The 25,301-nt window shown below is 40.5% G+C and overlaps 1 protein-coding gene across 2 annotated transcripts in view; it reads left to right on the top strand.

The window, feature by feature from the left end:
- Positions 1-25,301, top strand: part of DNTT (DNA nucleotidylexotransferase) — a 149,558-nt gene that overhangs the window by 26,901 nt on the left and 97,356 nt on the right. For both annotated transcript variants that reach the window (XM_065408452.1, XM_065408453.1), the window contains 3 exons: positions 15,063-15,233; positions 16,462-16,533; positions 23,126-23,249. In XM_065408452.1, the coding sequence (XP_065264524.1) occupies positions 15,063-15,233; positions 16,462-16,533; positions 23,126-23,249 (367 nt within the window). The remainder of the gene's footprint in view (positions 1-15,062; positions 15,234-16,461; positions 16,534-23,125; positions 23,250-25,301) is intronic.

Here is a 25,301-nt window from a genome sequence, read left to right as displayed (position 1 = left end):
GACTCCGAGCGGCGTGTGAGGCAAAATGCCTTGTAGGACTACCCCTGGGCAGTTTAATTACCATCCGTTGTTGAAATCTGTGCCTAAAGACACAAACTATCCCATAGTATGTAGCAGATAGAATACATGAAAGTTTCTTAATTTGCAGAAAACAGGGAAGAAAAAGAAGGGGGAATGTACTTTAAAAACCTATGACTGTTGAATCCATGAAATGAAGTGATTAACACAGACAGTCGTGAGAGCTGAGATGGAGTTATAAAAGCTGTATATATACCATAGATTAGTAGAGAGCACCATGATTTCCTTTACTTATTCAAACAACTAAAGGCCTGATCCTGTAACCCTGACTCCATCAGCAGTCCTGTTGTCTAATTGTGTGAATATGGATAATTCAGACGAGCAAGGTTGCAGGATCACAGGATGATATGTTTGACCAGAGGCTGTTGTTTAATACATTTTCTTTGCTTCTGTCTTAAACATTAATATTATGACAGAATATAATAGCAAAGTAGTGTTCTAAAATTAATGTATGAATAGCGAGTTACCTTTCTCTCCCCTCAAAAAGTGCACATGGGAAGCTGCATCTTGTTTTTATGTGGTAAAATAAATACTGTCATTCGACTTTGCCTAAGAGGGAGAGTTGATTTGAATATTAATACTGGGCTGCAATAAAACTCAAGACAGACATTTTTCTTAGAGAATAATACAATTTAATTCTTACAGAAGAAGCTAATTAAGTCAGAGGCAAATAGTTCTGTGCTTCTGAGGCTTATTACCAGTGTTATTGAATGTTACTCCGCTCTGGCTGTTACTCATGGTAATAAAAATGTGAATGTTTAGTATGGATAAGACTCAGACTTTAAGGCCAGAAGGGATCATCTAGTCTGACCTCCTGCACATTGCATGCCACAGAACCTCACCCATTCAAAGACACCTTATTGTCTGTCTTTCCATTTTGTTAGTGGAAAAAACAATGGTTGTTTAACTTTCTTTTCTGTTCCTTTTGCATGTGATTATTGAACCTAAAGGAATATGTTACAAAAGTTAGCTATCTCAGTGACTCTAGTAACTTAATACATTTATTTTTATTATATTTTAAATCAGACTAACCAGGCCCTAGCTTTAATTTTACAATCAACTTCGGGTTCTTGTAGGTGGAAATACATTAAACTAGACATATGCCCCACAACATCCTCTGGCTCCTCAAGACATAACATTTTTAGAAGAAAATCTCCAGATGATGTGTCAAAATAGCAACATAAATTATGCTCTATGTGTACTTAACCAAAAGGAGTAGGTGGCTTGCTCAGAAGAGGAAATATCTCCTGTTCATTTTTGAAAATAATTTGGGGGAGAATCCTATCTAGAACACAGCTAGGATATAAAATACTTGTAGACCCTGCAGCAATCACAATTCACACCCTATTTCTGAAATTGTGCTACTTCCTCTGGCAATATACTTAGTACATGTGATTTCCTTAGTGTAAGTGATTTCCTTTTAGCATTTTGTGTTTTAACATTATACTATATGCTTTCAGCTGCACAGTCAGTAACCAGAATCAATACAACAGTGCTGATGCTCTTACAGCATTGTCATTCTCTGTCAGCGGTGCCAACCTTGAGTGCCTGTTTGTCCTCTTCTTCCACAACTGCCTTCACACGTTCTTCCATACTATAATGGAACACTGTTGTTGTGTCCTTCAAATTTTCCTCAAGATCCACTTCTACTGTTATATCTACAGGAAACCAAGCATCTACTTTTGACTTCTTTGAGAGCAGTTGGTGTTAGGTGATATTTACATTTTTTATTATACATAAATGATTCAGATCCATCTGGTTGAGCTCAGAATCTTATTACTGCTACCCTCATCATCTTTCCTTGCCCCCTTCATTTATTGTCTTAAAATTAGATTGTAAGGTCTTTGGAGGTCTTCCTAGGTGTTTGTACAAGGCCTGGTACAATGGGGCCCTGCTCATGGCTGAGGCTTTTGAGTACTACCATGCAGAGGCGTAGTGAGCGCCCTCCGTACCCTCCGACCGGAGGGGGCCCCGCAAGGAAGGGGGCCCCTAAAAGTGGCAAAATAAATACCACATTCCAGTTTCTGCATTGTAAGGGACCCTGCCCGGACATATGTTCGGAGGGGGCCACCGTTCGGAGGGGGCCACGTTCTTTGTTGCTACGGCCCTGCTACCATGATACAAATAAACAAAATAACAATAATAATCCTGGTTTGTTTACTGTGAATATCAATGAATTATTCTTGGCCATTCAGAATTATGGGGCCTGATAAAATATGACTATTTAGTAAATTCAAAATTACTTGTTAGGATTTATATATAATTGACTCACGATATAAGGCACGATTTACATTGGTGACAGTGAGAAAAGAATCAGGCCCATAAGAACGGTTATACTGGGTCAGACCAAAGGTCCATCAAGCCCAGTATCCTGTCCTCTGACAGTGGCCAATGGCAGGTGCCCCAAAGGGAATGAACAGACAGGTTATCATCAAGTGATCAATGCCCTGTCACCCAATCCCAGCTTCTGGCAAACAGAGGCTAGGGACACCATTCCTGCCCACCCTGGCTAATAGCCATTGATGGACCTATCTTCCATGAATCTATCTAGCTCCCTTTTGAACCCCATTATAGTATTGGCCTTTACAACACCCTCTGGCAAGGAATTCCAGAGGTTGACAGTGGGTTGTGTGAAAAAATACTTTCTTGTGTTTGTTTAAAACCTGCTACCTATTAATTAAATTTGGTTGCTCCTTGTTCTTGTATTATGAAAAGGAGTAAATAACACTTCCTTATTTACTTTCTCTATACCACTCATGATTTTATAGACCTCTATCATATCCCCCCTTAGTTGCCTCTTTTCCAAGCTGAAAAGTCCCAGTCTTATTAATCTCTCCTCATACGGAAGCCGTTCTGTACCCCTAATTTTTGTTGCCCTTTTCTGAACCTTTTCCAATTCCAATATGCCCACTGTACTTAAGTTGATTATTCATTATGAATCCTATTTAAATTAACTTGTGTCTATTTTGAATGGAAAAAAAACATCAGAGTGGCCATACTGGATCAGACCAGTGGTCCATTTAGCTCAGCTGGTCCATCTTGCTCAATATCCTGTCTTCAGAGAGTGTCTGGGGCCAGATGCTTCAGAGGGAATGAACAGAACAGGGCAATTTATCAAATGATTCATCCTCTGCTGTCCAGTCCCAGCTTCTGGCAGCTGAAGGTTTAGGGACACCGGAAGCATGGGAATACTTAATAGAGCCATCCTCTCCACAAGCTATCAAGTCATAGGAGTTGTGGCTAAAGTGATATTTATTTATTGCCCTTAAATAATAATGACTCTTCATAATAGTTGACTCATAAGAATAGTCAAATGATTGTCCTGCTGCCATTTAGTGCAATCTTTCAAAAGATGTTGGTCATTCAACTGAGATAATGACCTCTTAATCATACACCATACTCCTGACTTGAAGGTCCATATCTTTTCAGTGCCCATATGTGGAGTTCCATGCATCAAGCTCATTAAGATGATCTATTACTGTGGTTCATGAGAAACAAAAAGTTTCCTTTGATGTAAGACCACGTATGTATACCAATAGCATCACTGTAGATGGTGTTGTGAATTTCTGTTCTGTTTAGTTCCTGAACCTTGGTTTTATTTTAATCTAGTCTGGTGGACTGAGAGGAAGAGAGAGGTGAGGGTTATTGTGGAGATTTTACACAGCACCTGTTCATCTAGGAAGAGGAAAGTAGAAGACCCTATGCCTTCTCATGGGATTTCAATTTTTTTGGTTTTGACTGAAGGATGGATTGTGTTAAAAACAGCACACTCTAAGAGAAACTATTATTGTGTATTGCTAAAAGAAGAAGGAACTGCTGGGGAACTGCCCTTGAAGAAAAGTGAGTCTCTGATTTTAGGCCAGCATAAAGAGCCTATGATAGAAGCAAATAGATAAACTCTAATGACTGATGATTGCCAAGAGAACCAGGAGGTGGGTAGGCCATTCTAATACACTGGTTGTAATCCAAAGACTGAAAATTCAGGCAGCAAATAATACTAGAATTTAGAAATCTAGAGCAAAGTGATATTTAAAACCCAAGAAAGCTGACAGAAGGAGCTGTTTCTAAAAGACTTGAGAAAATATTTAATGGAATTACAGAGCTACTAAGTGGCTACAAATTCTATTCAGTTGTGCTTGTGGGTAACAGTCAATCTGGCTATTTGGACTGGTAGCTACACAGCTGAGGATTTAAAAACTGAATACTGTAGGACAGGAGATAAAAATGAATGTAATGTTTGGCCCAATGAAGTGAGCTCCATCCTGACTGCTAAGTCTCTTCTTCAGGTGGAAAAGCCACCAAGAGTGACACAGTGGACTCAGGCCAGTCTGTGTCTTGACACAGTGAAATAGGTGATATGTCATTTCTACATTAGAATTTTGAGAAGAATCCAGTTCCATCCTGGCAAAGGTTCATAGACCATACAGATTCAAAATGTTCTAAGCACCAAAGTAACTAAACTACTTTGTCGCTTACAGAGAGGTCATGCACGAGCTTCACACATATTTTACATATAATGCAAAAGAGGACCAACTTGTATTTTTATTAGTTTTAATTAAACTTCAAAGCTTCTCCCCAATACACCCCCCCCATACCTTTTCACTTAGCACAGTGAAATCTGTGTGCTTTTGTGTCAGAGCAGAGTTGGTCCTGAAAGCCAAAAGGTGAAACCCACTTGCAGCAACATTCTTTCAGCATCTGAATTTTAGCTATGTCACTAGCATGTGCTAGACAGAGGACTGGGCAAGGAAAGGAAATTTTGCAATGAAAGCATTTCAGAAAGTGAAGAGCTGAAATTTTGCCCAGCTTTCTTTCACATTTAATTAAAGCCTCATCTTCTGGAGAATACCCTGGAGATGATGAAACTCTTAAATCTGTTAGAGATCTCTAGAAATTTGGTTTTCCACTAAACTATTTTTATTTAAACAATCAAGCTGTATTGTTTTTCATCAATAAGCAGGATAGGATACATCAGCCTTTTAAGTTAAGAAGCCCTGAAGGGTTAGAATTGGTCAGTGGCCAGTAACATTTTCCTGATTATATCACTGCACACAGATTTCATCAGTGATATCCTACTAGCCTGCAAGCTTCTTTTTATTCAATTTAAGAAAATTAAAATCTGTTAATTCAGAACTGTTTCATGGACCTTCCCGCCACCCCACCTCTGCAGAATATTATCCAATGCACTCTTATGGTATTGAACAGGTAGCTACTATTCTTGGAAATAAGTTGCTTATTTAAAAAGTAGAACAATTTTATAAAAAAAAGTCAAAACTAGTTTAATGTAAAAAGACAGATCTATAATTAATTGCAGTATTTGCAGGCAATATTTTGTACAGATAATAATGCATATTCAACACTAGTTTGTTTATTAAAAAGGGCTTAATGAGCTCTGCAAAGGCAGGAAAACACTGAATAATGCAAACTAGATTGAAAGAAAGTGCTTTGATAATCTTTTCTCCTTGACTGTCAACAACCCCTGACTAAAATGCTACATCTGATTGTCTTCTTAAATAAAGGTAGTGAAACAGCTTTTCCAAGATCTGTCTACCCCAAGCAGTAACTACCTACTTAAAATAGCAGTGCTATTGTATTATATATAGCTACATTTATCATGATAGCTAATGCCAGCTCAACTTGAACTTCTGTGGAAAATGCATCTATTTAAGTGTTCAGGTGAGAGCTTGCTATTTGGATTGAGAAGAAATATCCTTAGCTTGTAAGTCAAATGAGGAAGAAGACTCTTTTAGTCATTGCAATGTGGGCACTCACCTCTAAGTGCCTTTTGGTGGCTAGGTGTGGTATTGCAGTTTTTTTTTTCATACTCCTGGTGTGCCCTGCAGGCTGCCAGCTGACATTGGTAGGTCTTTAGTGGCTTGGCCCTCCAGCCAAGTCACAAAGTCCAAATGAATCCATTCCAGGGTAATAGAGTTCAATAAATGAACAGTTCTCTTGCCCTCACTAGGGTCTTCAGCCCCAGCTCTAGGCCCTTTAAATTCAGTCCTTTGTTTGGACTCGCAAATAAGCACTGTCCTCCCTCACTCTTGAGGTTTATGCCACTATGACCGATAGGGGAACCCAGGCCCACCCACTATGCTGGGTTCCAACCCAGGGACCCTATAAATAGTAACTACACACTGCTTGATTTCAGTTCATTGCTGCTTCCTCCCTGGGCCACTTCCTACTTGGCCCCTTTTTGCTTCACCCTTTACCTTAAGGTTAGATTTCTTAGGTCCTCTCTCTGCCTGCAAACCCAGCTTAAGCAAATGCTGCCAGAACCAAACTCGGGTTATCCCTTAAGCTCCTTTGGCCAGAGAGGAGCACCCTTCCCTGCCCCTCCAGTCCCAACCAGGAACTGATCTCTCAGGCCCTGCAGCTCCTTTTTTCTGACCCTGCTGGGTACTGATTGGCTGCTTGAACTGCTGTGAGGCCTCTCTAGCCACGCCTTCACTGCTCCTTTCCTGTCACTTTGCTGCTTCATGGGGCAGGTTGTAGTTGGACCATGGGGCCTCCTGTAGGGAGTTGCAAAGGCCAGGTACACCCCGTCACAATCATGTATCATTATTACATACTGTATAGCAATTATGCAAGCTGTCCCGCCACAACAAGGCACGGACACCAGAGGAGAGTTTTATCTTGGTGTTGAGTTCTTCAGTCTTCATGCCAGTGGCTTCCTTTCAGCTTTCACCATTGGCAGTCATATGGGTCATTGACTCTTGAAGGCCATCACACACAGTAATGGTTGATTTCTCCATCGCTGTTTCCGTAACATACTTTGTTTTTTACGGGATGGGGTTGTTAACCCTGTGCCTAACCCCCAACCTGGAAGATGAGGGTGTCTGTTTTGTCTGGCCCCTCCCCACAGACCAATCTGGCATGGTTGAACCTACCAGGAGCAAAAAGCACCCATCGACACAGACTCTGGGGATCATTAGAGCACGAAAGATGCAAACTCAAGATTTATCAGAGCTGCGTATTTTCAACACTACTTTATAGTGCAGAATGCTGGGGAATGAGAAAGAATGACATGTCCAAACTGACTTCACTCCATACAAACTGCCTCAGAAAAATCCTCCGTATCTTTTGGCCCAGAACAATCTCAAACCAAGATCTATTGATACAGTGCAGCCAAGAGGATCTGAGCACCATCACTGCCAGAAGGCATTGGAGATGGATTGGCCAGATGGAATCAGCTTCGGATGGAAACTGATTCCATCACCAGAATAGCAATAAGATGAACACCTTAAATCAAGAGAAAACGAGGCCACCCGAAAATAGGGTGACCAGATGGGATGAAGAAAATATCGGGACACATGAGGGGGGGGGAGAGGGGATCCCGCTGGCAGAGCAAGGGGAAAAAAAAAAAGCATAGTCCCGGAGTCCCGCCGGCAGAGGGGAAAAAAAAGCGGAGTCCCGCCGGCGGAACAAAACAAAACAAAAACAGGAGTGCGAAATATCGGGACAAATTGCGTCCCGACCAAACATCGGTCGGGACGTGGGACAAACGCCTAAAAATTGGGACAGTCCCGATTTTATCGGGACGTCTGGTCACCCTACCCGAAAACAAGATGGCAAAGAGCTATGGAAGCCGAGCTGAAAAACCTGGGGCACAGCTGGGGAACCATTGAAAGACTTACCAGAAACGGACAGGAGTGGAGGAGCTTTGTCACTGCCCTAAACGCCAGAGGCGTAATAGGAACGTGATGATGATGATAGCAATTACCTGCTGAAATTGTTTTCTACATATATCTCTGTCTGTCTAGTTTACCTTCACAAGCAGGCAGGAAGCCAGACCTTTAGGTTCTGTTCTCTGTGTAAACCTGCTGGGGCCAACCATCCACAAAAGAAAAGTCTCTTGCCAGCTGAGGCTTTCTGTAAGCTTTATTCTGGAGTGTTAAAGTGCACAGGCTGTACTGAGAGTAACAAAGTGCGGGTGGGGCAGAGGCCTGATAATGTCATCATAATCTGGACCATAATCTCTTACTCCCAAACTGCCCTTGCTGGAGTGGTGGCTGTCATTCTGGTAAAGAACTGGAGAAAGAATCCCTTTCTTTTAACACCGAACAAGCAATTTTACTAGAACAAGGAAACCTGTTTTGTCCCCAAAGATACTCTGCCTCTTTCTGTATCACTGCAGACTTTTCTCTGGTCCTTTTTCCTTTGCTTTTTGTTAGTTTTGTTGTTGTTGTTGTTGTTTTGTTTGTTTGTTTTTTTACTATTTATATGTTTCCACATTTCACAGGCTGTCCAGTAGAATTATGGAATTATGCAATTTTTATACCTTGTCAAAGCTGCAAGACCAGGCAATACAAACCCAGACAATACTATATAGACATAATATATGAGGGTTTGGGTAAAAATAATAAAATAGAAGACATACATGAATAAGGAGAGGAGAAAAGGAGAGGATTGTGGAGGGGGAGGGAAGGGGTTAGGTGGAATGGAGTTCTGGCATTCTTTGAGCCATCTCAACATCTTTATCCAAATATATCTAGGAATGGGATCCCAATTTCTTCAAATTCATATAATTGCTATCTACAGTGATAAGATATTATTTCCTTGATGGCTAATTCAGACAGATCTGAATTCATTGCCCTATTCTGAGCATAAGCCTACTCTTCCATTTTTATAAGATCACATGTTTGGTGATCATTGCAGCCTTTGAGAATGAACATCTTTGTGGGGGAGTTAAACCCATCTTAACAGGTAAATAATTTCCTAGCATATTATTTTTGGCTCCGGATCGGCTGCTGAAGCTGAGCGCTATTTTAACTTTTGTGTCTGCGTCTTTCCACAGTTGCCTGACTGTTGGACAGTCCCATTTGGACAGCACTTCAGGGATTAATCTGGAAGCAGTGCTATCTACGTCACTGCCGGGTTACCTGTAATAAAACACTGAAACCCCACTTGCCTCTGTGTTTTCCTTGCCCCTGCCTGATTCCCAACATGACAATTCCAGTGTTGCCAATTCTTGTCATTTTATTGTGAGTTTCATGATACTTGTTGTTTTTCTTAAAGCCCTGGTCCTTCAGTTAAGTGATTACATGATACTCTCAGCTTTCATTAAAAATAAAATAGTAGGATTTTAGTAGAGCTGGCTGTAGGATAGGTTATTTTATTAATGGAAATTTTTGACTTTTTGTCAAAACAAGAAAACACTCTCCACAAAAATTTTCATTTAGTCAAAAACTCAATTTTCTTCTGAAAAACTGTTTTGATAGAATTTTTTCTACTAGCTCTAGTTCTTAGCTCTCATGGGTGAGGAGAAAGACTGAAAATGTGAAATGAGTGTATCCTAAAGAGGGCAAATTTAAAAAAAAGAAGCACAAATGTATTCTTTTAATCTAATGATTTTTAAGCCAAATTCATAATTTTCTGGGGCCCGAGGCATGAGTTTTGAATGGTTGGGGGTGGCAATACTGTAATATCCTGCCTGACAGTGGCTAGTTTCCCAACCAGTGCAACCCTCAGATTTAAGTTCCATTGTTGGCCAGCTGCTGTGTTTGTGGGGAAAAGGGCAAGGTTCTGCCCTAGGTGACAGACAGAGAGACTGTCTTAAATCTAAGTTACTTTACCGAACCCCTTCCACTTTCTGCCCCTAAAAGGTGATAATTCCACTATTGTTTAGTGTGTTAATTCTGAGTTTAATGTTGATTTTTTGTGTGTGCTTAGCTTACCACTTTGTTTTGTAGTTTAAACCAAGTAAGAAAAAGTATTGGCAGAAACTCTTTTGACCTCATTCATAACACGGTCCCTGCTATAGAAACTCCACCCAGAGAGAGGTTGCAATGGCGTAATACCCCTGCTTCATGTCCTTCTTCCACGCAAGGACTTGCAGGCAGCTAGCAAAACTGTAAAATGGTTATGGTTGGCTGGCGAGAGGTTTGGCTAAGGATGCACTGATTCAGTGGCCTGCCACAAAGCTCCCAGAAGAGGTTAAAACTCTTTTCTCTTGGTGTGAAACTAGAAACTAGTAGTGGAAACTAGAGCTGGTTGGGAACTTTTAACAAAACTATTTTGTTGAGAACTGTTAATTCATCGAAACCACTTTTAACTGAAATGTATTGGTTAAGAGAAGTTTTGTTGGGAAGGTTTCTCAGGTCCAAGATGCACTTCCTGATAAGCGGGAATTAACCAAGAATAGCCAATAGCCTAAAAATTAGGGCACTCATATAGGAGACCCAGGTTCAAGTCCCTACTCTGCCTGATTTTTAACAGTGATTTGCACTGGAATCTGTTACATCCAGGTCAATATCCTAATCACTGGGCCATTCTAGGGTGAGGCTCTCTCTGGTTTTGATGAGAAATTCCCTCCTGGACCTTAGAAAACTTCCCAATGAAAATTTTGTCAACACTGATAGAAGGGTTTTATGTGGGATGCTCTGCTTGATTTGGTCAAGGACCTGAACTGGATTTACCACATCCCACATTATTGCTGTAATCACGAAGGTATTAGCTAATTCTCTCTCCCTCTCATCCCAAAACCTCAACATTTTTCATGAAAAAGAATTCTTGTTTTCCAGCCAGTCTAATGAAAACACCTCCTGGCCACCTCACCCCAATTTGGGATGAATCTCCCTTTGCCTGCCATACTGCACTGGTGTGTGAAGGTGCTATATATGCCCTTCCCCCCCAATAACTGGGTGAATCTCTGTGGAGTGTGACCTCCCATCCTTTGGTGTGCACAAATGGGATGTGTCCCCTTTTCTAAGTTAGTTTTCTGTTGCTGTCTATAGCTTCTTTTAAAAATCATGTATATAATTTTCACACACACCCCTTGTTAAAAATGTATATAAAGAAATGAATAAATTAAGAAATTGAATATTTTAAAAATGAGGCGAATGAATGAAAGTGTAATGAATGAATCTATTTCTATAATTAGAAATTAGCTTCACAGCTTTAGAGAAGGCTAATGAGAACCTACGATTTTGTGGATTGCTTTAGTAGACAGTCTTCTCTCAGAAAAAAATCTTCTCCCCTCCCTGTGAATTTTTATACCCAAGGGTTAACTGAGTATAAATAGCTACAGAGGCTACCAAATCAAACATCTTCCTAAACAGCTCCCTATCTCAAGAGGTCTTACATGAGATGTTCTGAAAACAGAAGAGTGCAACACTTATTAGTCTGGTAGCAGGAGCTGGTAAATAAATATATAGCTAGAAATAGGATTCCTCTAGTGAGATGGATTAAAGGTGACTAAGCTTTGGGGAGAGCAAGGAATAAGGTTACCCTGCAGAAAAGATATATAGCAAACAAAATTCTTTGTAACAAGATGATGCCCTGATGAGTTTGTGTTATAAGAAGCTTGTGCTTGAAAACAATAGAGGAAACCATGAGAGATTCAAGAGCGAATTGGTTCTGGACCTATTGTGTGAGAATGCTATTAGCTATATAAAGAAGACTGCAGGAAAGCAGGCAGAATGTTAACATTCAATTCAGCACATAAGTTACACAAAAAGGCTACAATGAGCTTCATATAGTTTTGCTTAGTGGTAGAATCAGTGACATGTATCTATAATAAGGTTAAACATTGTGTTCTGATGGAACAAAAGGTGTGGGTCCTGATCTTGCATACAGGTCATGCCCATGCAGACTGCAGAACCCCATTGACTTCCCCAGAATATGTATGAGCATGTAGGTCCAATCATAGACGACTGAATGCATGATTGGAGCCTTGGAAGGTAAATCAATTTGGTTGGGATCCTCTTGAGTCTAGAGAAGGAAAAGAAGGTAGAACAGTTCCAAGTGGTCCTCTCCTGAATTAGATCATCATTTCATTTATTGCAGTGGAGGAGGCTGGACACTACACAAAACCGCTTATGGCTTGAACATGGTGACTATTTCAATGAAGTCCTGTATTATACAGGAGGTCAGACAAGATGATCAGTATGGTCCCTTCTGGCCTTATTATCTATGAATCCCTGACTGGGTCTAACTGGAGTGAAACCAATTCCTGATTAAATGAAAGGATAGAAAAAACTAGAGATAGTAAAGCAAATATTCCTAAATCAGAATGCACCCCCTAGCAAAACATCTGCCACAATAGTCTCCGAGTTAGAAAAGGTGAACAGGTGTTCAATGAACAGAGAGGAATAGAGCACTTCAGGATGAGAATGTAGAAAAAGCGAGGCAAAAGAAAAAAAGCTTTAACTCAATAAAAGGTACCTCTTTTAACATTTACATTTTGTTGAAAATGATGTTTCACAAATTCTAAAGTCAATAGAAATATTTCCACATCTTTTAAAAAAGATTTCAATGAAAACAGTTATTTTCTTTCACGTTAAACACAACCCTGCATTGTTTACAACCCTAACAGCATGGCATTCTGACTGGCCTATTTTCATTGTCCAAGCTGACTGAAATGTGAAATGTAATCAATATTCATTGCAAAAATTAAATTAATTTTGAAAAATTCTTTCAGTTTTAATAAACTAAATGATTAGAACCCAGCTAAGGACATTTTAAAAAAAACTTCCAGACATACGGTTCCCTTTCAATATACTGGGCCAAATTCTGTTTTCCTTTACACTGGTGTAAATTAAGATTAACCCTACAGGATCTATCGTGATGTAAATCAGTGGGGTTGGGACCAGGCACAGTATGTCTGGAAATTTTAAGCAGGTAGAATTTAAGATGTACGAGTCATTATGCTTTAACTTGATTTTTGTCTCTAATATATTTTGAGGAACAACATAATCTAAAATTAAAACTCAAAGCAACATCTAAATCTTTAAGACCTAATGAATAATACATAAATTAATTACATTAATTAAAAATAAATTTAAATCTAACCCTGAAACATATATAACAAGCCCTCAAATATTAAAGGAGAAAAGAGAGACACTGCTCAGTCAGAGCTGGGTAGTCTTGCTGTCTTTCCTCTAGGTAACATCAACTGCTGTATCTGCTCTGGTGTTTGGCTCACTCTGCCCTTGCTCTGTTCTCACCATACCTATACACTAACAAAGGTCCAGACTGACCCTTTATGATCAGCCCTGTGTAAAGAGTAGCGAGGCACTCTCAGGGAAGTCCTGACTCAGAATTCCTTTCCTGCTTCCCATCTGCCCCCCACATCTCCTTGGTCCCAGGGAAAGTAACTTATTTCAGCCCTCACTGTGTGTTTACTTTCTTTTTAACTCTAGTTTAATTCTATTGGCTGCCAGGCTGTGGAGGCTGGGGTCCAGGCTTCATCCACTCCCTGTTTCTCTCCAACCCCTTCCTGTCCATATACTCAGCGGGGTAGGTAGTACTGGGCATCATGAGACATGCATTAATATGCAGAGGGTGGGAGAAAGTCTTACTCTTCCTTATTCCCAAGTGCTTCCTGCCTTCTGAAGACCCTTTGGATTAGAGAAGAGTGGGGTTTAATTGGCAGCCCCCTGAACCTGGATGATGTCAGCCACCCCTTCATTGTTGTCTGAAGAACTTAGTGCCTCATGGATTAAAGGAGGGAGCAGAAGGGAAGGAGTTACATTACTGCTACACGAAGACAAGAAACATAAGCAATGAGGGTTTCCGACAGTTGAGGGATTATGGGTTGTTCAATTAGCATTAACACAAAGTATCCAAATGCTTCCTCATCACACTAGATCTCCCCAAACACCCTGCTTTGCGGCATATTCTCTTCAAACATTTTGCACAGGTCTGATCAAGTACGTGAAATCTCACAAAAACCCAGCTGGTTTTGTAGACATGGGAAGTTCTGTGATTTTGTGTAGGGTCTCAATAAGCACTCACGTTTTTGGCTGCTAATCTGCACCAAGTCTTCAGAAGTTTATACGGTCACTATTTTTAAGGTTGTTTGACTTCAGATACTATTACACAGCTTGTTTTCCTCTGAAACGTAGAAGTGCTACATTAGAAAAGGTGACAAATGCCTTCTGAACCATCCTGGGATCTGGTCCTTGCACTTCATTTTTCAAAGAATTTTGCTGTTTTTAAAGAATTAAAGATGTTATTTGTTGTTGTTTTTTCAAAGCTCTGCACATGACATGTGGATAGTAAATACTACTGCTCTGTCAAGCAGCTTGTGAGTGCAGGAGCTTCAATAAACCAAGCCAAGGATAAGTGAAGAGTCATCAAAGAATGCCTTTTCCCCTTTGTATAGACTGAAAAGTTGAGGGGAGGGGCAAGTGCTGTTACTTGAGCTTGCTGACTAGAAACATGGCTGCAAGTTGAAAGAAGAGAACAAACTCTTGGGGCTGCCGGGCCTGCCACATACTTTTCTTTGATTGTATTTGAGAAACAAAGATGTCATGTAGTGACATGCTGAATAAAGTACATTTGGGCAGATTTTGAAAACTTGCAGAAGCTATTTCACCTTGTCAGGCTCTGGAGAGTTTTCTTAAATACGTGGAGGTCGTTAAATCATCTCTAGCGCTCAAGTACCAGATGGCAGTTCACTGTCAGGTTGCTTATTAAGCACTCATATGAAAATATGTGCCTGTGGGTCATTCACTTCGGGTTAGAGCTGTGTGGAGGACAGAAATTCCATTTAGTCAAGGATTTTGAAATTTGGCTTCGCTCAGAATTGGAATGAAACTGAAACATTTCAAAATTCTCTGTGAAGGAAAATGTTAAAAAAAAATTAGTCTTGGATCAATCAAAACACTTTGTCTTAACTTTTATTTTATATTATATAATATTATGCAAAATAAAAATTTATACAAAAATGTCAAAATGTTTGGTTTAAAAATGTCAACATAGGACATTTTGTCACTGTCAGACCTTTCTTTTTATTCTCCTCAATGAAATTTCTACAAAATTGACATTTTCTTGAAGTGTTTTTGATTTTGGCAGAACTGCACATTCCAACAGAAAATGGTTCTGTCAAAACGTTTCCAACCAGATTTACTGTTTTTGTACCATAGTAGAAAGAAATCATCTGTGAATCAGTTTGAAAACTCTAAGCTTTCTAAGGGGCATATAGAATATTTCAGCTTTTATTAACTTTGGTTGCTTTTTGTTTTTGTTTTGTACCCCAGGATGCTTTTGAGATACTGGTTGAAAATTATGAGTTCAGAGAAAATGAAGTACCTTGCCTTGCCTTTATGAGAGCAGCCTCTGTGCTGAAATTCCTTCCATTTACTATAGTCAGAATGGAAGATCTAGAAGGACTGCCCTGCATGGGACGTGAAATCAGAAATGTCATTGAGGTAATGTTACAGTGAATTCCCTGCTAGATGTTTCTTTTACAGCTCTAATTTTTTTAGGGGCCAAAGGGGGCCAAGATGTTTGTCAGTGGGGATAACTTTGTGTTTCTCCTGTATTAGAGTTAGGCTATCCTCTATTATTAAAGAATCAGTGACGTCTGTGTATCTTTTATAATAATCTGACTTTTTGTGCATTCCTTAAATTTACAGTAAACGTTACCAGTCACAGAAACATTCCTAATGAATTCAGGTCATTCAAGAATAATGAGATACCATGTATAGTGTGTTGCTTTAAACTACATTCTTCATTTAGATGACTTAATACCTCTTCATATATGACTTGTTCTGCACAGTACATGGCAACATCATTTTGTTAGTTTAATGCTTTTTTGAAAATATTGTTTTGGCAAAACCTGTACATATTTTAGTAATTTAGGCACAGATTCACAAAGGTACTTTGGTGCCTAAATCCCATTGATACCTAAATACTTTTGTGAATCTGGGCCTTAGTGTTAATTTCTTCCTCTCGCCTACTTACAGAAAAGCCTTTCATCCAGGTGAGGGGTAAACTCCACATTCCTGTTGGACCCTTGCGAATCCCCTACATTTTTCATTGCTTTAGTTTTTGGCCCGTTCAGGACCCCATGTCTCAGCCACTATTATTTCAGGAGACAATAGAGCAGAATCCCTTAGTTACCTGGAGAGGTCACTGCTGAATGTTGTGATTCACTCTGTTTCCCTTTTTCCCATTCCTTCATGGGGTGAGAATATTGCCTCTACAATGCTCTTAGCCTCTGCTGTCCTGGGGACTGGGAATTCAATTCAGATCTCCTGCACAATAGAATGGAGATTTTTTTTTTTTTTTACACTGAGTAAAAATATATCCATTGTCACAGTGCTTCTGGGTTTGTTTGTAATAAACTCAATCAAATGCTGAAATATGATTTTCAGAACAGCTCAGTAAAGCATGTGAAATAATTGCAATCCGATTGACAATTGGGGAATAACTTGACGCCCAGTTGCTAATAATGTGCAATATTTTTTGTGGATCAAATCTTTACTCCATTCTTGAGTTAATGGAAGTTTTGCTTAAGTAAGGATTGCAGGATTTGGTCCTTTAGGAATAAAACAAGGGTGCTCCCTCTCTCTGCTGATAAGAGTTCCCACTTGACTATTATATTACAGTTTAATAATTTCAGAAGTAAGAAGTAACCTATTACTGTATATACAGGAGATTATTGAAGAAGGAGAGAGTTCTAGAGCTAAAGACGTGTTAACTGATGAACGATACCAATCATTTAAAGTAAGTATATTTTAGTCTTAGTTTTGTTGTAGGTGCTTAAAAATGTGTGTAATCATTTTTTTCATGAGCTCTTGGGTTCTCACTCACCAGGTCTAAGTATCTAGTTAGACTTTATAATAAAGGCGCATCACAAGTACTGAATTTTATTTAATTCAGAGAAAGAGCAGCACTTAAAAATAGGGACTGTGATAGAGTAAGAGAGAATAATTTTGAATCAGTTACCCTTCATCTTCTAATTAATGTGATACAATGTAATTTGCTGTTGAACTTCAATTAAAGGGTAATTTTCTCCCCAAAATTGATGTAACATACACCCTTTTTTGCCTTAGGCTTAACCCAATATATTTTTGGTTCATTAGTCCTGACTATGGCACAGCACAGCCTTATTCTGATCTTATAAAAATGTCAGGTTGAGGATGATGACTAAGATCTATCTTTCATTCTGCTGAAACATGCCTCACGGGGAGAGGAGGCAGGGATGGAGGGAAGGCTTTGTTAGCAGGCTACTTCTAGATTTAGAAGTACATGAGAATTCAACTTGAATAAAAAGTAGTTCAGAATCAGATGAGGTAGTAGAACAGTTCCCATTTAGTGAACATTCAATACATTCTCCACCAGAGAGGCTCTCTGTTTCAGTATTTTATCTCTGAGAAAATTTTAATTTGATAGGTGTGTCTTTCCATGCATAGCAGTCTTTGGTATCACATATACTATAAACAAGGGAGTAGTGTTTTTTTGCTAACACCCACCTCAGCTTGTTGCCAAAAACTTTGTTTTAGTTAAGGTGATGATATAAGGACAGAGGTGAAGAAGATAAGCTGTACTTATGGGGCCAATACTGGTCACATAGGTTATGTCTACACTGCAATTAGACACCCACGGCTGGCCCATGCCAGCTGACTCAAGCTTGCAAGGCTCGGGTTGCGGGGCTGTTTAATTGTGATTTAGATGTTTGGGCTAGGGCTGCAGCTCAAACCATGGGAAACTCCCACCGCACAGGGTCCTAGAGTCCGGGCTTCAGCCCAAGCCCAAATGTCTACAGCCCAATTAAACAGTCCCATAGCCCAAGTTCCCTGAGCCAGAGTCAGATGGCATGGGCCAGCTGCAGTGTAGACATACCCTTAATATACTGAATAAAGGTCTTGTTGCATTTGACCAGAGAAGGGTAGCGAGAATGATTAGGGGCATGGGAAAACTCTCATTTAAAGAGAGAGTGAAAAGGGTGATTCTTTAATTTGGCTATGTCTGCACTGCCCCACTGTAGTTTGAACTACAGCAGTGTACACTAAATTGCTGCACTGTAACTCGCCCGTGTGGGTGCTGAGGGTGCAAACTAAAAAGTTCCCAGTTTGTGTTACTGTAGTCCTGTCTGAAGGACTGTGGCCAGTGGGAGAGTGGGCTGCTGTGCAAACTTCCCAGCCTGCACTGTTCTGCCAATGCACCTCACGCCTGCCCTGCAACCCCACTATAACTGTAATGCTGGCCCTCTCTTGCACACAGACTATCAATCATTCTGAATGATTCCAACCTGTGTGGTAGTTTTGTGATGCATGTAAATGTCCACTGAAAAATAGGATGAGACTACAAAACTCCTGGCCAAAATCTGATTCCAAATTTGTGTAACTGAAGCCTGTATTTTAAGCTAGGTCTGCAGAAGTGAAAACTGGTGCACACTAAGCCAATAGGCTACCTATTGTGCTATGGGTTTTTTAATTACCAACAAACCAAGCAATATATAAATATGATTTTTTTTTTAGTTATCAAATCGCAACAATTATTCTTTGAGCAACTCAGACTGTATAGCATGTATTTAGCTGTACACAATATGAATGACAATGCATTTTATTGACATTAATTCTTGTCAATACTGAAATGAACTGTGGTACAGTGGGAGTAAATGTACGATGACTTTTACCAGCAGAAGCTCAGTACTGACCACATATACAATAGTGAAAATGGAATATTTATAACCCAAAAGGCCCTTAGGTAGTGAACTTCATGGATCTAACTTCAGTGAATGCTAAAGAACTGCAGTTTGTAGAGAATACAAAGTTAATTTTGTTTTCCTTCACTGACAATAGAGTTCATTTACTACTGATCTCTAACCATTGCTAAGCATTAATAAAGTTTCTTGGAATCATTCTACAACCAGTAACAGACCCTTTTGAAAATGCAGCACTAGCAAAAACATTAAAAGATAAGAATCTAAATGATTTTTTAAAATAAGATTGAAAATGTAATCATATTCCCTTACAAACACCCATGTTCCAAACAAAGAATAGGTAATCTTATCTATTATATACAACATGTAGGGTAATTCCTATTTAAAATTATCCAGATTTTCATCCTTCCCTTTTCTTTATCTTAATTACTTCCAAAGAATTAATCTCATTAGAAAAACACCAGATTAAATTAGCATGGTCTGAATTCAAAGGTTGTAGATTCAATGGAAAAAGACAATTGTGCAGCCACTCATCAAATCTATGAATGTGCAATGAAATCGCTCAGAGATACAATATTGACAAAGTGAGTATAAAGAACATATGCTTTGGGAAAAGCATGGAGGTTTTCTTCTCCACTTTCATATCACAATCCATCTGAGAGATTGATCCACTGAATATTGCTTATATTTTAGACATTTTGCTCTACATTCTTCTCTTGAAACAAAATTGATGTACAAAATTACTTAGCAATGGATGGAAGTGAAACATGCTAAAATTCCATTGACTTGCCTTATTTATAGATTTACAGGCCTTTCTCAGGAATGACTGATACAAATCTTGATGTTGTAAGTGGCACAACAAAGTCATAAGACATGTTTCTCTTGTGCATCTTACTGTTATGTATAAATGTAGGTTTCTTTGAGCATCTTGATATAACTGGCTGGTTTGTAGTAAAAGAGGATATTGGCTTAAACTGGGAGCAGAAACAAAGGGTTAAATGTCAGAATTAGCATAAATAGACAAACAGAGAACACTGATTCATGAATGAAAATATTCAGCATGTATCTTGAAAATCAGATGCTTCAGTTGGATCTGCAAGCTGGTCTAACTTGTTTTTGTAGTTCTGCCTTGATGATCTCAATCGACATTGACCATGCTGAGTAATATTTGAAGTAGCCATAAAGTGTTTGTTTGTATTTCATAATACATTTAACATATTACATACATTTCTTTTGTTTTTGTTTACATTCATATTGTGTTTTTAATCATATGGATTTAATATTCCTGTAATAGCATAGCCCAGGGGATTCCCAAAAATGTACTTCCAAAAAGTGGATAATTTCTGTCACAATGGCAGCAACTTTATTTAATAACCAACCAAACAACAAGAATGTAAGCAAATGGAGGAGGGGAATGAACATAGTCTTTGCACCAAAGTGTGACTATAGCACTCAACCTGACCTTGAGCAGCTCTTGTCCTGACTGGTAGATCCCAAAGTCAAAACTGCCGGAGAAAGCATCCCGGTCTGGACAAATAGCTTGCACTAAGCTATTCTTCACCCTTGTAGAGAGGGATAGAGTCACCACTGAAATAAACTCCAGTCCATCATTTCTGGTTAATCTTATGGTCCCAGCTACATACGGAATACCACCATTCTGGGAGATACATAAAACCCTCCCCTATCTACCACCTCAGCCCAAACCACCAAATATATTTCTTTTCCTGCAAAGATTCTGTCTGCCCCCAAAGTTGTGACATGACATAGTGAAATGTGGGGGTACATGGATGTGAATGGAAAACATAATACGATGGTTAAACAATGTAAGAACATTATATCCTTATCAATTACAGTATCCAAAGGTTAAAGATCATCCACTTGCCTGAAGCCCCCACTCCCGCTACATGAGGGTGAATGGGATGAAAGGCCTTGCTGTAGCAGCAGGAGAACCTCAATGACCCTTTGCTTCTCCCTCAGCTCAGCCTAAAGGGGTGGAGAATCAGTCTCCTCCTTCCTGGCCAAAAAGAAAGAGCTGCTTAGAGCTGGAGGAGCAACCAATGGCATAGCCTGAATCAAAGTGGGGTTCCGCAGGGGTCTGTTTTGGGACCGGCTCTGTTCAATATCTTCATCCACGACTTAGATATTGGCATAGAAAGTATGCTTATTAAGTTTGCAGATGATACCAAACTGGGAGGGATTGCAACTGCTTTGGAGGATAGGGTCATAATCAGGGGTGAAAGTAATTTACAGGATTTACCGGTACTGCCGGAGTCCTGAAGGGGGCGTGGCCTCACCCGGAAGAGGCGTGCCCTCAACCGGAAGAGGCGGAGCCTCTCAAGATTTAAAGGCCCTGGGGCACCGGCTGTGGCTGGGAGCCCCAGGGCCTTTAAATCAACCCGGGGCTCCCAGCTGCAGAGGTGGCTGGGAGCCCCCGGGGCTCAGGGGCAAATTAAAGGGCTCAGGGCTCCCTGCAGTGGCGGGAGCCCCGATCCCTTTAAATTCCGGCTCCAGCCCGGCAGCCGGGCTTGGGCGTGGATTTAAAGGGCTCGGGCCGGGATTTAAAGGCTCCCGCCACTGCGGCGAGCTCTGAGCCCTTTAAATCCCGGCCCCAGCCCGGCTGCCAGAGCTGCGAGGGGGATTTAAAGGGCTCTGGGCTCCCCGCAGCCGCGGGAGCTCCGAGCCCTTTAAATCCTGGCCCCAGCCCAGCCGCCGGAGCTGCGGGCGGGATTCAAAGGGCTCTGGGCTCCCCGCAGCGGTGGGGAGCTCCGAGCCTTTTAAATCCCAGCTCCAGCCCGGCTACTGCAGAAGCCAGTGCGGTCCGGCACGGTGTACTGGCTCTTGCCGGTACGCCGTACCGTACCGTACCCGCTTACTTTCACTGCTGGTCATAATTCAAAATGATCTGAACAAATTGCAGAAATGGTCTGAGGTAAACAGGATGAAGTTTAAAAAAGACAAATGCAAAGTGCTCCACTTAGGAAGAAAAAATCAGTTTCACACATACAGAATGGGAAGAGACTGTCTAGGAAGGAGTACGGCAGAAAGGGATCTAGGGGTTATAGTGGACCACAAGCTAAATATGAGTCAACAGTGTGATGCTGTTGCAAAAAAAGAAAACATGATTCTGGGATGTATTAACAGGTGTGTTGTGAGCAAGACACGAGAAGTCATTCTTCCGCTCTACTCTGCTCTGGTTAGGCCTCAGCTGGAGTATTGCGTCCAGTTCTGGGCACCGCATTTCAGGAAAGATGTGGAGAAATTGGAAAGGGTCCAGAGAAGAGCAACAAGAATGATTAAAGGTCTTGAGAACATGCCCTATGAAGGAAGGCTGAAAGAATTGGGTTTGTTTAGTTTGGAAAAGAGAAGACTGAGAGGGGTCCCTTCCAGCCCTAGAATCTATGAATCTATGAATAAAGCTGGGCTATGATTGTTCAGGAGGGGTAAGAAACATCTGGCATCAATCCAGGGGATCAACCCCATCAAGCCTTTTCCAGATGATCACTGTCCTTTGTCTGCATGAAGGGTAAATGGATGAAGGGGTAGAAGGGCAGCTGAGCTGAGTTAGATACAATATGAGATGCAGCTTGACTTGGTAGACAGCACATTCTGGCATTTTTACTAGAAGAAATATTTGTGAAATATAATCAGTGTTGGGATGACTCATGTGAGGGCTGCAGGACTGGCACTGTATTTACAATGGGCAAAGCAAAAATAAATTTGCCTCTCCGTTTGTGTTTGAGTCCCTTCTTAGAAAGTGTTCAACATCAAGTGCAAATTCTTATGTTTCTGTAGGACACCTTTTCAGATATAGACTACTGCTCTATGTACTTACCATTCGTATCCACAGTTCTGTCTTGTGGGCATCGAGATCCATTTCTATCAACTTAGTCCTTAAAGAGCCAAAATGTTCTCACTAGGGTGACCAGATAGCAACTGTGAAAAAACGGGATGGGGCTGGGGGGTAATAGGCACCTATCTAAGAAAAAGTCCCAAAAAACAGGACTGTCCCTATAAAAATGGGACGTCTGGTCACCCTAGTTCTCACTGACCCCATCTCCTGGGAGTGCAGTGGCACCAACATCAGGAGATGTACAAGCAACAGCTTGTAGTTCAGAAATGGTAAAATCAGGATGTCACTGAGGCTAAACAGACAATGTGGAGGCAGTTCTTCTTCTTTATGCTAGGAAGTCAATGTAGTGCTGGCTTGGAAGAGGTTTTTTAAAATTGATATATAAGGTTACTGTTTGTATTACTTAACAGTTACTTTGAATGGTGAAAGAGTAAGTATAGTTGCTTAGTACTACTGAAAATCCTACATATTTAGCTAAATCATGCCAAGATGCTGAGATGCTGCTGTATTTTTTTTAGATTTCATGTTAATGAAAACTGTTCAGGTATGATAACCATTTGGCTGCACAGGGTAATTGTGCAAAAAAAAAAAAAAAAAAAGAAGAAGAAGAAGAAGGAAGCTACATCCATACAACAAATCCAACGAGGCTGAATTTTGCCCTATGTTTTAGTTGTACACACAAACCTGTTTGTTTGTTTTTTACTTTATGTTAATCCATTGTTCCTTTTGAAAGCAGCACTGTGTTGTCTCTGCAGATGTCTGCAGTTACACTGAAATGTGTATTATTCTGTTTACTTTAGCTATTTATTTCTGTCTTTGGAGTGGGATTGAAGACATCAGAAAAATGGTACAGAATGGGTTTTCGGACGCTGGAAGAAGTAAAAGCTGACAAGACCCTGAAGCTATCAAGGATGCAGAAAGCAGGTAAACCCCCCAGTAAAAGATCTGTGATTAAGTACTTTAATGCCTTTAAAACAGCATTAATTAGTGTAGGCTACAGCAGTGGTTCTCAACCTTCAAGACTACAGGAATCTGATTTGTCTTGTGTACCCCAAGTTGTTGGTGCTCTATAAACGTCTGCCAGAAGTGAAGCACAGCCTTAGGAAGGATGGCTGTGATCACCCTGTCTCAGGGCAGGAGCTTTGAGTCCAGGACTGAGGGCAAGGAAGAGTCCTGAGGGAAAAGGACTCAGAGAGGTCCAGGATCTACAGTGGGAAGAAGGGGAGGGCTGAAGGAAGCCTGCTAGAATCAAAGCACAGCTCCAGGAAAGGAGGGCTGTGGAACCCTACCCCACAGGAAAAGAAGTTTGAGCCCAGGATTGGCATTTGGGAAGATATGGTGGAAAGGACTTTCTAGACAGGTCAGGCTGATACATAGGAGGAGGCTCTGGGAATTAAAGAGAGTGAGTTTGAGTTATGGTACAGATAGCCCGGTTGTTAAGGGTTCCCAGGGCTGGGAGCCCTTAGCTGAAGGTGCATGTGGGTTCCCCCCCATGTAACCAACCTAGTAAAGTGTACAGCAACTCCTGCTGTTAATGGGAGGAAGAAGAGACTGACTGGAGCCAAAGGATGGTTGGAAATTAAGCCCAGGAAAAGAAGGGTCAAGACTTTGTGCAACAGGACAGATGCTCATAGGAAGGACTGTGCATCATTTTTTATAACTGAGGCAGAGTGCTGAATCTTTTCAGCAACCAATCTGTGCTGAAGGCTGAGAGAACCATCATAGATGAGGGGAAACTGAGGCAGGGTGACTGCGGTTTCCTGGTGCACCACAAGGGGGCATGCTCTGGGACTGCTACATGATCCATACACCAATACCCCTTTTCTTAATGCACATAGGTGTGTCATTTTTTCCCCAGACTATATTAATCTGCCTCCCATTCTGTTTGTGGATCTGTGTTCTTGGTTTCGGTGGCAATTTCAATACCTCTGATTTTGAGTTATTCAAGTTTTCTAACTAAAATAGAAAATGTTTTTAGTATGTCTGTTCCTTATAGACTGCAACTAAACTTTATTTGGATTGTGAGTTTGCTAAGTAACTTTTTTAAGGGAACTTCCTCATTGGAAGGTTGTTGCCAAACTCAGTCAAGCCAATTTTAACATTGTTTTTGTTTGTTTCTGCAGAAAAGTTCCTCAGTTCCCCTTGAAATGGAAAAATGTAGACCCAGCTGTATTTATGCCAGAGGTGTAGCCTCTGGGATTTTAAAATAAATTTTGGTTTGGTTTTAAAATACACTGTATATTCCGGTCATCAGCACCTCTGTAGCCAGCTCTCCTTTAGCTTGAGTGGCAGAGACCTGAGCTTTTGTTGCTCTAGGTCCTGAGTTTGACTCCTCCTCACCGATGATTGTGATGTTGGCCCCAGTTCATGATATATGGTAACAATTTTTGAGAAAGCTAAACTGTTCTCCTTTAAAACTGGTTGAAATGCTCTGACTGGGGAATGCAGGATGCTTTAAAATTCTTCTTATAAACACAACAAAACTTTTTTTTCCCAACTGGCATAAATTTATTATTTACCTAGATATACATTTTTTTTCAATTCCAGGTGAAGTGAGGAGCTTTTTCTCTACACACACACCTTTTATCTCAAGTGGTAAAAGCCTCTGCTTATACTGCCAAAGGTCCCAGGTTTGTCACCTACTGGCTATGTGCATTAGGGAACTTTCAGTTTGTGCCAATGGGTGAGGGGGGAAAGAAGGGTCCACACAGAGAGTTAGTGTACAACATGGTATTGTCTGCTAGAAGTTACCCCCCAGCTGGTGCTCACTAATGTACTATGTAGACAACGCCCCACATGTACAATATGGTGACATTCACATGCATGTGCCCTGTGCCGGGTGCACTTTTTCTATCATTCTTTAAAGCTCACCTATTATTTTCAGACACACTAATGCTATTGATTATTTTATGTGATTTAAATGTCACTGTTAATATAGTCATTATTACAATAAAGTCTGCATGGGTCAAAAGGTCC

Source organism: Emys orbicularis, chromosome 7 (assembly GCF_028017835.1).
Source record: "Emys orbicularis isolate rEmyOrb1 chromosome 7, rEmyOrb1.hap1, whole genome shotgun sequence".
NCBI lineage: Eukaryota > Metazoa > Chordata > Testudines > Emydidae > Emys > Emys orbicularis.
The sequence above is the reverse complement of the archived record's forward strand: the minus strand, read 5'-3'. Positions and strand labels throughout refer to the sequence as shown.